Here is a 15,233-nt window from a genome sequence, read left to right on the forward strand (position 1 = left end):
TTGATACAGGACTGTGTGTATTAGATCTCCTGGTATGCGTCAGAATGCTCCACTGTTGAATGTAAGAGGTTTATCCTAGTGTAAAGGAAATCATCTACACGTTCTGGGCAGCAATCTAATACATTACATGACATCATCATGTAGGTGGTGTAGAAGATGTTGTTCCTCCAGTGGCTCCTGGTTCTGCCTTGAGACCACCTCCCAGTTGTCTGTGCCTGGTGTACCTCCAGTGGGAGATGACCAGAGGGACCTCATCAGTTGCTGAATTTCAGGAGGCTCAGCAGTTGTAAAACTTTCAAGTATGTGCTGATGTTCTCCATTCAAGAAAGCTGTGAGGATGTCACCTTGATTAGAGACCGTAGGTGGGACAGTATTTCCACCTAAAGACGTTACCTCAGACGTTAGCTGATCCATAATTATCCATAATCAGTAAGGATGCACCTTCATTTCCATCAATTGTGAATTGTATTGAAGCTTTCTTTATAACAAAAATATCTTAACAATATAGCTAGTAAATTTCCTGATATTTCACTTTAGCAAATGTGGGAAAGTTGAGTATTATACACTTTAAATAAAGGTTAGACTTGGGAAAAGTCAAGGGGTTAATTGACATATTATAACCAGCACAAGAGAGCTCAGCAGGAGACACCTGTGAGATTAGGATGCAACCCTTTGGTCAAAGGCAGGCAACACACACACACACACACACACACACACAGGAGCAGGGAACCGAGCAGGAGTGGATAATGTGCAAGGTTAACACCATGGATACTGAAAAAAACACCAGTGTAGCAATTAAAAGAGAAATATTCCCTCACCACACAGGCAAAACAATACCAGATAAGGGATGAAAAAGGTCAACGATGTGAAGGGCGAGGTAACGAGCGGCTCATGCGATGGAGAAATTATAACCAACTGCTTTTAGAATTCAGATCTTACTACCTAGAGGAGCACACTGCGCTGTGCTGTAAGATCTCCAAAGATATCTTTGCTTGGGAATAAAGCTTTGGTGATTTGAAATAATGACTCCAGTTGGTTGTCTTTCTACACTTCAACGAGCATGCGTGGTGTGCAACATTACACAAAATAAATAACCGCATAGGCCTACGAAACATAAATAACCAGCTTCCATATTCAGCCCTTAAATGAGATATTACGTTTTTGTGTGTATGTAACAGAGGTGGGACCAAGTCAGTGTTTTGCAAGTCTCAAGTAAGTCCAAGTCTTTATACCTCAAGTCCCGAGTCAAGTCTCAAGCAAAGACACTCAAGTCAAGTCAAGTCTCGAGTCAAGACAGGCAACAGTCAAGTCAAGTCCCAAGTCTGAAACTTGGAATTTCAAGTCCTTTCGAGTCTTTTTTTTTTTTTACCAATGTTGCAGGTATATTTTAAATGTAAATAATAGACATTATCTTTTTAAAATCTGTATTCTCCTCAAATCTTGATAAAACATGTGCAACTGAAAACACGAAGTATAAAAAAAATTAAAATTACACCTCTTTATTGCACAGTTCAATTTGTTAAACTTAGCTGCAAAAATATTCATACTTTAAACTACAATTTTCCAGAAATAAATATTATGTGAAAAAGTCATAAGTAGAACTCCATGTTCAAATAAAAAGTGCTGATATTTTCACAGTACAATACAAAGAACCATAACAGCATTTTCCCTCTCTTCTCTTATCTGGTTTCTTGGAGAACATGTGTGAGTGACACAAGACAAACAAATATAAGAACTGAACAATTAACAGGAATCTGCAACTTTAGACATTTCAGTAAACTATTCTGCATTGCATTTGCTGGCCAAAAGTCTGTATGTCATTTGTGCACGATGAATGATGTCCCCATAGCGGAAAACTCGCTCCACTTTTGTCAATATATTTTTTTCTCGACGTAGATGTCTTCAAATACACAATCCATGCTGAGATAGAACTGGATATTATGATGGTGACAGAGAGAGGCTCTCTTCCCCGAGTTCAGATACAGAACCCAGGGTTGCCAACTCTCACGCATTGAGCGTGAGACACACGCATTTGACCGTCTTCACACGCTCTCACGCCACACATCCGATTTCTCACGCCGGAAAAAAATCTAGTTTATTTACCTCTGATCCACATCTATGATTCAATGAGTTACTAGTTCGCTCTGGCACCAACCACTGGCGATCGATCGATCGCGATATAATACTTAATTTGTGTCCATTTTACACCCCGCCCGGTAAAAATTTACGTTCGCCAACCCCCCATTTGATTGGTTGTGCTGCAGCTCATGCACACACACACACGTACAGAGTGTGGAAAAGCAGAGGACTGGTCTGCGTCAGAAGGACGGAAATGAAATTAATGGGGCGCACTTTATAAATATTAATATGCGTTTTAAAATTTAGATTTGGGGTAAAAAAAATCAAGTCTTTGCAAGTAAACAGGTTCAAGTCCAATTCAAGTCCCAAGTTATTGGTGTAAAAGTCCAAGTCAAGTCTAAGTCTCTGAATATTTTTTCAAGTCAAGTCAAAAGTCTTAATATTAATGACTCGAGTCTGACTCGAGTCCAAGTCATGTGACTCGAGTCCCCACCTCTGGTATGTAATCTATGTGTGAAGCTGTAAAGTGTCAGTAAGTATATAAATTACGTATTACTATTAATTGTCTATTATTTTATTTTAGCTAATTAAATGATATCGCTCGCGGCCGCAACAATAGCAAGCATCTAAGCTAACCAGCTAAGTTACCTAGCTTATTTGCTAACATTTGGGAAGGTAAAGCTAGTTAACTAGCTAGCTTAGCAAACTGACATTGGTTTATTTTTAAAATGTCAGTTCGAATAGTCGACGTTAACACGGCGAAAGATGTAAAGGAATATGTCAGATGAATCTTGAACACAGCGGTCAGTTAGCCGTCAGTCAACACAGCCAAGGGCAATCAATCACCTCGCTACGTTTAAGTGTCATCAAATAATCCGTTAATCGTAACGAAAAATACCAGGAGGGATATTAACGTGAGGAGACGTTAGAACAAATATAATAGTATATTCTTCTAATATATTCTAGTATGTTCTAATATATTTTATATTTTAAAAATAAAATATTTTCATCTAAATAATGGCCCAAATAAAGCATCCAAATGTATGTGTAAATGAAATGTGTATAGACGTCTACCAAATTGCAAATGTCAATGCAATTATTGCTCAAAATTGCTTGTATGAGTGGAACATGCAAATGCTACATTAGGATTACATTGCCATTTAGCGTATTACATTTTTATTTTAATTTTGAAACTGATTTACTTGCATGTTTACTTACATACAAAACTGCCCCCAAAATTGCTAGATGTATAATTTTTTGAAATGGTTTTTGTCTGATCCGTTCCCTTACATGGGAACAGGCGGGATTAAAAGTTGTACTGCAGCCAGCCACTAGAGGGCACCAGACATGGCTTCACTTTTCACCCGCTGTCGTCCTGTTCATTTGTAAACATTCCATGGAACTGCAACTGTAGAATGTTTGCACGCATAAGGAGTGTGTCACCATGATCTGCAGGTTTGTACATGTGAATGGCTTTAAAATATCTAGAAACACTAGCACACTCAATAATTAAAGCTGATCGAGAACATAGATTTTGTCTTGTCAGGTACATTCAAGATTTCCCTATCAAGTCTACTTTAAAAACTTGTCAGATAGACTGCCATTGGCAATTCCACCTGTCTGTGTCTGAAGGACTGAAGCCACGATTGTAATCTGCTGATTTTACCAACTGCAACAAAGGATTCCACGCATAAACTATAGTTCAACCATATGTTTATATTTTATCTTGGCATGTTTAATAGCAAGCAAAGTCTCTTCATTAACCACATTCTTTTGCTCTGTACAAGTAAACCACCTCTGTCCTTGCTTACGTTCTTCTGACGAAAGCAGATTGCTTTAAACACTTTTTTCAAAACAGGTTGTGATGCGTCAAATTTCAAAGCAACAAGTATTCTAACAGCCAAAACTATTATCAAAAGCGTGCATCTTTTCCTGAAGACAGTAGTTTAAGATGTGTTTGTTTGCTCTTCTCAACCTCAGAACAGTGTTTTGCCCAAAAATAAAACATCATGAATGCTGGTGTTGAGCCAAATGTACAGTATATGTGTACTGTAGCCATTTAATAAACAACACAATTCTAAATATGTAACACAGACTTTACTGTTATGAACTAGTGCGGCAAGATTATAATACTGTGCTTTTATTTTTACAAATGTTGCTGATTAACACTGAAAGGTCCATATAGGTACCAATTTAAAGGAAGTGTCCCTTACACTAGCATGCATAGGCATTGTAAACAGTACAATAAGTGCTTCCTGTAAATGTGCAATATAAAATAATACTGTTTATACAACAAAACAGAATATAGAAAAAAAACACAATAAAATAATTTTTGCATGAAGATTAAACTATTGTTCAGTTATGGCCTTTGAATTCCGTCTGAAACATCAAATATTAAATCACATTTGGCTCAAAATTTGTACCGTGTCTGTGTGTTGAGGAGATGCTACACCAGCAACAGTGACACTGCATACTGCACTGGACCGAAAAAGCAGCAATAAGGAGAAAACTTTCCACACTGTACAGAAGTGCAACTCAGCATCAAACGTCTTCTGTTTGTAGGCCACTTAGTATAGAGAACATATTACCCAGAATACACTGAAGCACATTTGCATGTTCAAATTTGCTGATCCAGCAAGTGCTTGTTTTTGAGACACAGACTGAGCCTAGAATTAGATTAAAAACCACTGCAAGATAAATCTGTGATTGGGACTGTATATTACTCCGTGTTCATTTGTTTTTGTTTTCCCTGACATGCTCAAATTAACTGAGCTAATTCCCTTCAGATGATGCTGAATGTATTTCCTTTCTAACTTTGGTGGTGTATAATTTACATTTGTATCCTACACTTTAATCTTAAGGATTAATATGATTTCAACACCTGTAGCCATGTCACAAATAATCTCACAGCGAAATAATCTGCCGTTTCTGTGTATGGTTGCCCTTACCAATTACTCAGGGTTATTTAACCAAAACAATCAAGCAACAGGTCAACAGCAGAGTAAAAAAAAAGGACAAAATAATCAGATCTTGTTGTGAAAGAGCGTAGCAGGGGCACATGCTGAGTGCTCGGCTGTCTGGAAGCTGTATTACTGGACCAATAACGGAATGTCCTGGTGGAAAGAATTCTATGGCCAAGCATCTCTGCTTCCTGGAAGGACAACATTCCAGGGAAGAGGAGAATGAGCCAAGCAGGTGGTGGTGCCAGTGACCGCCGACTGCAGTCCTGCACTGCCACGACACTCCACACTGCCACAACACCCCACACTGCAGCCCCGCACTGCCACGACACCCCACACTGCAGCCCCGCACTGCCATGACACCCCACACTACAGCCCCGCACTGCCACGACACCCCACACTGCAGCCCCGCACTGCCACGACACCCCACACTGCAGCCCCGCACTGCCATGACACCCCACACTACAGCCCCGCACTGCCATGACACCCCACACTACAGCCCCGCACTGCCATGACACCCCACACTACAGCCCCGCACTGCCACGACACCCCACACCGTAACCCCGCACTGCCACGACACCCCGCACCGTAACCCCGCACTGCCACAGGACAGCCCCACACTGCAGTCCTGCACTGCCACGATAATGCAGGCCTTCAGGGCCTCCTGGAGCAGAATTGATGCATGTCTTCAGCAACTCCACACACTGGATTTCCCTCAGACAGGCTGGCCACATCACACTGACACACCACAATGAAGCTGGATGTAACACAAACTCTGCTCATTAGAACGACGCTATGTTCCCATGGCAATCAACAGGGACAAACAGTTGCATGCAGCCAACACTGGTCCACATTAATCTTGAGAATGAACGGAATTATAACCAACACCAAACTGTCAGAGCACTGAATAAAATCACCCTGAAGTCCTAAACAGACTGTGGGATGAGGTGTGTTTGGGCTGGGGAGACACTAAATACCCTAGGCGAAGGTTGCCCTATACACACCCAATCAGGCATTCTTAAATAAACATTGTACATACTAAAACAAAACAAGCAGTTTTTCCATCATCCTTCAGTACAGAAACAAAGTCACTTCCATTATTCCTTCACTTACACAGACCCTTGTATCTGTAATGCACAAAACACAGACTCACTACATTTATAGTAAATATATTACATAGAAATATTTACTGTTAACTAGATCGTGTTTATGACGTACAGTATATTTTGTTTCTGCTTGAAATATCAATGCTTATCCAGTGTTATAAGAAACAATAATGTGTTAATTCTCATTTATTTGACTTGTATATGTGGGGTAATTCCTACACTGGGAGATTACGTCCTAGTTGTGGTGCATTACGGATACAGGGGTTAGAAGAGGTGGAGCTCAGAGACAGATGTTGATCTGTTTGGCAAGTTCTCGCTCCAGATCTGAGATTAAATTGTCGAAGTCTTTCAAACTCAGTCTGCATGTAAACGGGGCATCAAAGTCTAGTGCAAAGTCGTCCAGGTCATTGGCGTACAGACGGCTGGACGACACCCAGCTTTTTGCCTCCTCCTTCTCATCTTCCTCTTCATCGTCTTCACTCTCGCTTCCTGCCACCTCATCGTAATCGGCATCTTCATCGTTGGATAGGAAGTCCCGCCCACAAACGCTCCAGTCTCCAGCGTAACGATTACAAGGTGGACTCTCCAGACGGCCCCTTCCCCTCCGGGAAACGACCACCACATCCTGAGGCAACGGAAGCTCCACATGTAACGGCACACGGTGCTTTCGACGCTGCAAGGAATTCTGGGTTGGATGAGGAACAGAAGCAACCTCTGGACTGTATGGTGTTCGGACCGTCACCCTTCCTGTAGGAACTAGAATAGCACATTGGATTAAGAACAACATAAATGGTTTTGAAGCATTTATGAAATAAAACAAATAAAAAGCATGAATATACATACACATACACACACACACACACACACACACACACTAAATATGAAGCAATCCAGAAATGCAAATGCTCCACAGCTGTGATGAGCAGCTGAACTTCCAGCAGCGTCGTCTGGATGTGAAGCACATAGAGGGATTATGAGGCTCAGCCATTTCTACTGTCACACAGTGTTAGCACAACGTTTCAACAACACAAACGCATGTTACGCCCAATGAACATTCACTGTCATCCCTTATCAGTTTTGGATTAAGTGCCTTAGAAGCAGATCCTCTAGAAACAAAGCAGACATCAGAATACCCTTTTTAAACAACATTACTGACATGTAGGATCATGTAAATTCATCCACATGCTGGCAGAAAATTCATTTTGAGATCTGTGATTGGTCAGGAAGCTCACTGCTCACAATAAAATATATATATAGAGAGAGAATTTGCATACTGCAACCTTCTGCAAAATCAGTATTAAAAACTTCCAAAAATGATTTTTAACTGTAATAAACGTGGTGATCAATCATTATTTTCTATTTATTTTCTTAAAGACTAAACAAAAGGAATTTTTTTTTTTGCTTGTTGTAATTTATGCAGTGTATATGCAAATTGGAAAAATACAAGACCACTCCGACTCACTTGGCCAGAGCTGCAGTAGATAGTGTAAGGCCTCTATGTGTCTCTTGAAGTCCACAGCGCTTGTTATTTCCACATTGTTGAGGCCACGCCCTCCCCGACCGGCTCCCGGACCAGCGCCTGACACCCCAGCCCTCCAGGACTCCTGGGTTGGTGTCAGCAGAACTGGACCAAAACACACAGCCAGGTTCTGACACGTCATCAGGTTACAGTGACTGAAGGAGGCCACCAAACTCAGGTGATCCAGCAAAAGGGACAGAGTCGCCTGGAGAACACACACACACACACAACAAAATATTAGACTTATCTAATAAAAAGACAACTAAAAAACAAAAACTAAAAAAAATTATCAACACTAACTATTGAAAATTATGTACACGCATGTACACACACACACACACACACACACAGTACCCTCTCTGGCTCAGGCAGGCAATGCAGCAGGGACACTGTATGCTGGGCTCTCTGTGCATCATGGTCACTCCTGCACACGGGTCGCATGCACATGGCCTCCAGCACCACTTCATACAGGGTCCTTGTGATCAGAGGCGACGGCAGCTCCCGTAGGTAGTCCTTCAGAATGCCTGCAGGAAAAGATACTCACACCTCAGTGTGAGTGCGTGGGAACACGGAGGGGCTCTGAAGGGCTCGTTCTGAGGGGCTCACCTGTAATGACATTGATGTCTGGGTACAGCTCCTCGCTCAGATTTACAGCCACGCTGTCCCTCTCAAAAGCATCCCGAAGCTCCTTCTTTACAGCCGCAGAGCCGCAAAGACGATACAGACCCACCACCTCCACCCATAAAACCAGTTATGTTAGACATTAGTCATAAAGGTTTTGATGTATTTTTTTAGACTGAATTACTCTGATGTAAAAGCAGAGAGTATTGCTTTAGTTTGTATAGTGGTATACCTTGAGACCCCTTTTTTCAATCTCTGCCACACATTTCTGAATGATCAGAGGCACTTGAGGGTTACATCCTTCCTTGCCCACTAGGAGGCGCAATTCCACTCCAAACACAGCGGGGGGGAGGAGCTCACTGAGCCTGGGTGGGGGCATATCCCACTGCTCGAGCAGGGTCAGCTTCACATACAACAGCCCCCTGGGATCCAGCTTCACACACAGCTGCTGTGTACGCGAGGCTGGGAGGGGGGCATTGAGAGAGGGGGAGAAGGGGGGGTAAATATAAACAGTGTGGGGCAGAATGGGGGCCTAAAGCATGGGAGGATTAAGAGAAGTGTAATCTCCACTACAACCAACAACCACCATCAACAACCATCAATCATCATCAACCACCATCTTCAACCGTCAGCAACCTCGCTAACATGTCCTCCCTCTCCCTATCACACCCTCACTCCCTCAAACTCCCTCTCACACTCCCTCTCTCATTCCCTTTCATGCTGCCTCTCACACCCTCTATCTATTTCTTCCCATTGCCCCGGATTATATGAGCTATATCACTCTCTCACTCACTCTCACACTCCCTCTCTCAGTCCCTCTCACACTCTCTCACTCCCTCACTCCATCTCTCACTCCATCTCATGCTCCCCCTCACACTCCTTCACTCCCCCTCTCTCTCCCCCTCACACTCCCTCTCACACTCCCTCTCACACTCCTTCATTCCCTCTCTCTCCCCCTCTCTCTCTATTTCTTCCCATTACCCCAGATTATATGAGCTTTTGTTTCAAATTCTAACAGAACTGTTAACAGAGTCTAAAGCAAGACGGACAGGTGCAGAATTTACATTTTGTTCTTAAATCAGCATCATGTGATTTTATGTGCATCTGTTATTAAACACATACCTAAACCTGTTCTGAACTCAAGTCCCTGACACTGCAAGAATGAATTCATGATTGTTAAATAAAGCATGGAGCAGGTCTCACCCTTAAACAGAGGTGGGATAACAACAGCCCCAAGACAGCACACTCGGTTACGTGTTTGACCCCCGGGGTTGGTCGACCCGTCAGTACCCGTGGTTACAGTTGGCGTGAGAACAACCAGCTTCAGTAGCCGGGCCCGCTCCAGCTCCAGGTTGAAGGTGTGGTTTAGTGGGAGACACGCCCCCCGGCAGGTGAGCAGGGAGGTGCGTGCGCGCGTCACCCCGTCCACTTGGATGGCGCAGAACACGTCCTTGGAGACGTCGCCGCGGGGAGAGCGTGCCAGCTCCTCGGCCCCCAGCAGGTGCACCGTCAGGAGACCCGACACCCTCTGAGCACAGCGAGGCTGGTCAGCGAGGGAGTAGAGGCGGAAGGATCCCACGTCCACCGCTCCGCCTGTCTCTGGGCGCCCGTGGTGGGGAGGGGGTGGGGGTGACCCCTCCGACCCGTCCACCAACCCCTGGCCCGATCCCTGCTTTGGCAGGAGTTCGGGCGAGTCTCCGTCGCTAAGGTAACCACTCTTGCAGGCAGAGCGGTTGCGTGAGGCCCTGCGCCTGGGCCTGGCAGGTGCGCTGGAGTCCAGGTGGTACCTGCTGATGACGTTGTTGTTGGACTCTTTGCGTGTGTCGGGTGGAGAGGCCTTGTCGGCACCCCCTGCTGGCCCGGCGCCGCTCTCCTGGCCCTGCCCTTGCCGCTGGCTGTGAGAAGAGCGCAGGCTAAGTTTACGTCGAAGTTCCGGAAGCTTCCGCATCTTCATGGAGAGGCGGCGGACCGTGCCGGGGGACTTGATCCTGTCCTTCATACTGCTGCTGCCTCGTTTTACAGCCCCAGGACTCGTGGGGGTGGCGGCTGAACCACGAGTGACATTGGTAGCGCCACTGGTAGCACCACTGGTAGCACCACTGGTAGCGCCACTGGTAGCACCACTGCTAGCGCCTTCGCTAACGCAGCTCGTGCTGTAACCTCCAGAACTTCCTGCCACTCCACCCACACACTGCGACTCTGACCGAGAGCTCTGTGGCACAACGTCTACAATGGCAGAAACCAATAAATCATTAGGTTAGGAAATATTATGGTACGTACAGAGTAAAATTACAGTTACTGTGAGTGCCCATCCTGAATATCAGGTCCCCACCACTTTCAGTAAGATACTGAAATAAAACCTACACTGACTGTACAGTTAAATCAAAACCAGTAAAACCAGAACAAAATCAAATGGCTACTTTAATTGCATAGGGCAGGGGTGGGACCAGTCCTCCCTCCCTGACAACATAGACTTCCCAGACTCCCAACCACAGATGGCATCACTGGGGTTTGAACGCCCAATCACATGATGACAATACTGTTCTATTGTACCACTGGAATATGGAAGTTATTCTGTGTCAATATTCAAATGAAAATGTAATACGTATTTGCATTTACATGTTCCACTCATACAAGCAACTTTGAGCTCAAAATTCAAATTCAAATGCAATAATTCCATTTACATTTGCAATGTGATAGACGTCTATTCATATTTCATTTACACATACATTTTGATGCTTTATTTGTGTCTTTATTGAAATGAAAAAAAATTTCCCGATTTGAATTATCAAGTTCATGTGATCATGCAAAGGTTGTATCAAAATTATAATTAAAATGCTATTCGCTTAATATGCTTTGCATTTCGTGATAACACGTTTGAAACGTAATTTTCAACCTCACCACCACGCTAAAAAGATGTCAATATTCAAACGTTAATGGAGAAATAGCGCCACCCCTGTTTGCAATAACATTACGATACCAACAGCGCTAAAACTGTGTCAAAATGCATCTTGAAAGTGCAATCCGAGCAGATTGCATTTTCATTTCCATGGTCTTCCACTATAGTCAAATTATAGTCAAATTAGATTCCACGGTTTCACTTTATTCAGCCAATCAGGTTCCACAGCTTTCCACAGCGGGCAGCCAATCAGGACGGGACTACAGCGCAGCAGTACAGGCGAGTTTTTTTAGACATGGTCACAGAAGCGCTCATTAGATTAATTCAAAGGGTAGCAGACGAGTCCTTATGGTGAATTTACACTACATTAGTGTGAAATGTTAATCGATCAAGTGGCAGACATATCAGCCTTATCTGGCGCTGATGTGACTGTTATTGCCAAATTGAGTGCTGTGGCAGAGCAACTGTGTGCCTCAAACTACGGCGGTACAACGGCCGACCTCCGTGAAGCGTCTCGTGTGATCAGAAACAGAAAACCATTTCTGCTCGTTAATGCTGGTTTATTTAAATAAACATTTGTGCTGTCGTATTTTTAAAGTTATAAAGCGGTAATGCCTCGATGAGTGATGTTATCTAGAATCCCCCAGCGTCCCTGTTTAGTGTGGTTAATGCCACAGACGCGGCATAATTACCTGAACCCGCAGGTAATCCTCTACCAAGCTTTGATCTTTAACGTACTTGTAATCATGACGGGAGCAGAAATTTTAGAAGCGAGCAAAAAACTAAAACGCGCACTGAAAACAGGGAAGTGAGCGCACTTAACAGCGCTCGGTTTTCTTGATTTTGCGTGCTCAGTGTGTCTGACTTGCTTGATTGAATCTTATCTTTGTGCTCTCATATTAAAGATCGCAATCTCACTCCATACTACACATTGTGGGTTCATAGATTGCCCTTGTTTGAGTCGAGTGGTCCTTATGTTTTCATGCCTTGGTAAGTCCTTAGTATAAGCTTCCGTTGTCTACGTTTCATGCCTTTCCCTAGTCTCAGACTATACCTTTGGGGTTCATATATTGTGTTTGTTTAATCGAGTGTTCAGTGTACGTTTTTATTCTTTGGTCTGTCTTTCGTACGAGTTCTTTTCATCTACGTTATAGTTTACACCTTATGCCCGGTTCACACTACACGATTTTAGGCTGGTTTTTCAGTCGCCGACTGTTTTTTGTAGATCGCCGACAGAAACTGTGGTCGGAGGCAAATCGGCGATCACTCGTCGCTCGCTCAGTGTAGTGTGAACTGCTGAAAGACGCTCGCCGAGTGGTCGCAGACTCATCGCAGACGACCGGCAGATATCTAGCATGTTTAATATCTAGCGTGTTTAATATCTAGCCCAGTCGGCGACTGAGAGTCGGCAGCAGCGTCTAGCTACAGCCAATGGGAACGCGGAGAGAGAACCGCGGCACCGCTGAAGATATCTCTGAGAATGTAAAAAACTTTCAAGAATGCTTTCAAAACAGTAACCCAGCAAACACACAAAATCCTCACCTTTCTTACAACTTTACTACAACACTGTTTAAGTTATTGTGACAGCACTGGAGAAATAGTGCGATTGATTATAACTATGTTCACTGCAACGGAGAGATGAAATAATTCTGGCAACTTGGGACTATGGGACTAAAATAATAATAATAACGAAAATGTGGAGTACATGTACATTGTTTTATTCTTTATGTGGTGTTGCTGGTTTTCACGAGAGTTTCGTTTTCGTGTTCTCGTGTTTTTGGACGGCAGCCAGATGAGTCGGCGATTCCCCAGTCGTTTAATTCGTGAGCCCGCGTCACCGATCAGTCATGTAGTGTGAAAGCCACAACAACTGAAAGACTCGCGATTACAGCACAACCAGTGTAGTGCGGACGGCACAAAAACCTGACGACTGAAAAGTCGTGCAGTGTGAACCAGGCATTAGGGATCATAAATCAAGACCAAAAACTCGCCTGTACTGCAGAGCCAGAAACTATATGGCTCTGTGCTGAGCGTGCTTTAGTCCCGTCCTGATTGGTTCCCTGAGGTGGAAAGGGGAACCCGATTGGCTGAATAAAGTGGAGGGAGGTGGAATCTGATTGGAAGGCTGATGGGATCTAATTTGACTATAATTTGACTATAGTGGAAGACCATGGAAATGAAAATGCAATCTGCCCGGATTGCATTTTCAAGATGCATTTTGACACAGTTTTAGCGCTGTTGGTATCGTAATGTTATTGCAAACAGGGGGTGGCGCTATTTCTCCATTAAGGTTTGAATATTGACATCTTTTTAGCGTGGTGGTGAGGTTGAAAATTACGTTTCAAACGTGTTATCACGAAATGCAAAGCATATTAAGCGAATAGCATTTTAATTATAATTTTGATACAACCTTTGCATGATCACATGAACTTGATAATTCAAATCGGGAAATACATTTTCATTTCAATAAAGACACATATAAAGCATCAAAATGTATGTGTAAATGAAATGTGAATGGATGTCCATCACATTGCAAATGTAAATGGAGTTATTGCATTTGAATTAGAATTTTGAGCTCAAAGTTGCTTGTATGAGTGGAACAATTGCAAATGAAAATGGAGTTATTGCATTTGAATTTGAATTTTGAGCTCAAAGTTGCTTGTATGAGTAGAACATGTAAATGCAAATGCGCATTACATTTTCATTTTAATATTGAGACAGAAAAACTTCCATACTGGAAAGTCCACAAAAGCCCACAAAAGGAAAGAATAGAGATAACAGGACTAGTTGTAAGAGAGGAGCCTACATGTACCAGGACAGTGTCCTGCTGCTGCAGCTCTCTGTGTGGACATCTCTACTTTCCTAAGAACAAGCAGCTTGCTCACCTCTGCTCTCTTCTTGGGTTCTTTCAGTCTCTCTCCTCCTCCATGGATCGTGGGATTCCTTCTGTTTCTTCATTTCACCCACTCGAGTGTCTTCCTCCTCTGGGATGGGGTTGTACCAAATATTGCTCTCCCCCTCAGCCATGTGCTTCAAATCTGTAAGACATGCTGGGTAGGCCTCATCAGGAGCCTGGGGTTTTCCTGTGGACAGTACCCAAGCCCGGCTGCTTCGCTCCAGATGCTGGAGGTAGGCTCCCTGCCCAGAGAGCTTAGCGATGCTGGAGGAGGGACAGAACTCTGCTGATGGTGGGGTTAACTCGGGTAAGCCTGTGTCAGTCCCATCAGACCCCCTAGAAGCTCTAGAATAACCCAACTCCATGTCCAACTCCTTCCACCAACCCTCCAACCCATCGTCCCTCCTCTGGCAGCAGGCTAAAGCCCGCTCCCCATCTGTGCTCATGAAGGTCGAGCTGGGAAGTGGCCGAGGGCTACCTGGGTCCCGGCATGGCATAGAAAGTTTGGCCCAATTCTGCTTTTTGGAGACAGTGATCTGTGTGTGTCTGATGAAGTCCTCCACAGGAGGATGTGCTTCTGCAGCAGGTACAGAGGTGGACACCGAGGATGATGAAGACGCAACAGCAAGATCCGTCTTCCCTGTAGCATCTGAGGCAGAGGAGAAAAGCTTAAGACATTACATAAACATTGAGCATTACTCAAACATTCCACATTACTAACATACACACACACTGAACATTACTCAAACATTTAGCATTACTCAAACATTCCACATTACTAACATTCCACATTACTCAAACATTCAAGCATTACTCAAACATTCCACATTACTCTAACATTCAGCTTCTTCATCTTCTTCTTTCGGCTATTTCCCATTTAGGGGTCACCACAGCGGATCAAACTCCTCCATCTGGCCCTGTCCTGAGTGTCCTCCACTGACACACCAGCCACTCTCATATCCTCTACCACTACATCCATAAACCTCCTCTTAGGTCTACCTCTCCTCCTCTTGCCTGGAAGTTCCATCCTCAAGACCCTCCTACCAATATACCTCTCCTCCCTCCTCTGTACATGTCCAAACCATCTCAATCTCGCTTCTCTAACTTTATCTCCAAAACATGCTACATGTGCTGAACCTCTAATAAACTCATT

General features: G+C 43.8%; 1 protein-coding gene across 3 annotated transcripts in view; it reads right to left on the reverse strand.

Moving 5' to 3' along the window:
- Positions 1–3,780: 3,780 nt before the first annotated feature.
- The window catches only part of syde1 (synapse defective Rho GTPase homolog 1), a 20,300-nt gene continuing 8,847 nt past the window's right edge, over positions 3,781–15,233 (reverse strand). For all 3 annotated transcript variants that reach the window (XM_077000561.1, XM_077000563.1, XM_077000562.1), the window contains exons 2-8: positions 14,070–14,729; positions 9,489–10,511; positions 8,518–8,747; positions 8,271–8,397; positions 8,019–8,188; positions 7,608–7,869; positions 3,781–6,901 (exon numbers count right to left, since the gene is read on the reverse strand). In XM_077000561.1, coding sequence (XP_076856676.1) covers positions 6,426–6,901; positions 7,608–7,869; positions 8,019–8,188; positions 8,271–8,397; positions 8,518–8,747; positions 9,489–10,511; positions 14,070–14,729 — 2,948 coding nt within the window. In that variant the 3' untranslated portion in view covers positions 3,781–6,425. The remainder of the gene's footprint in view (positions 6,902–7,607; positions 7,870–8,018; positions 8,189–8,270; positions 8,398–8,517; positions 8,748–9,488; positions 10,512–14,069; positions 14,730–15,233) is intronic.

This window comes from Brachyhypopomus gauderio, chromosome 3 (assembly GCF_052324685.1).
Source record: "Brachyhypopomus gauderio isolate BG-103 chromosome 3, BGAUD_0.2, whole genome shotgun sequence".
Taxonomy (NCBI): domain Eukaryota; kingdom Metazoa; phylum Chordata; class Actinopteri; order Gymnotiformes; family Hypopomidae; genus Brachyhypopomus; species Brachyhypopomus gauderio.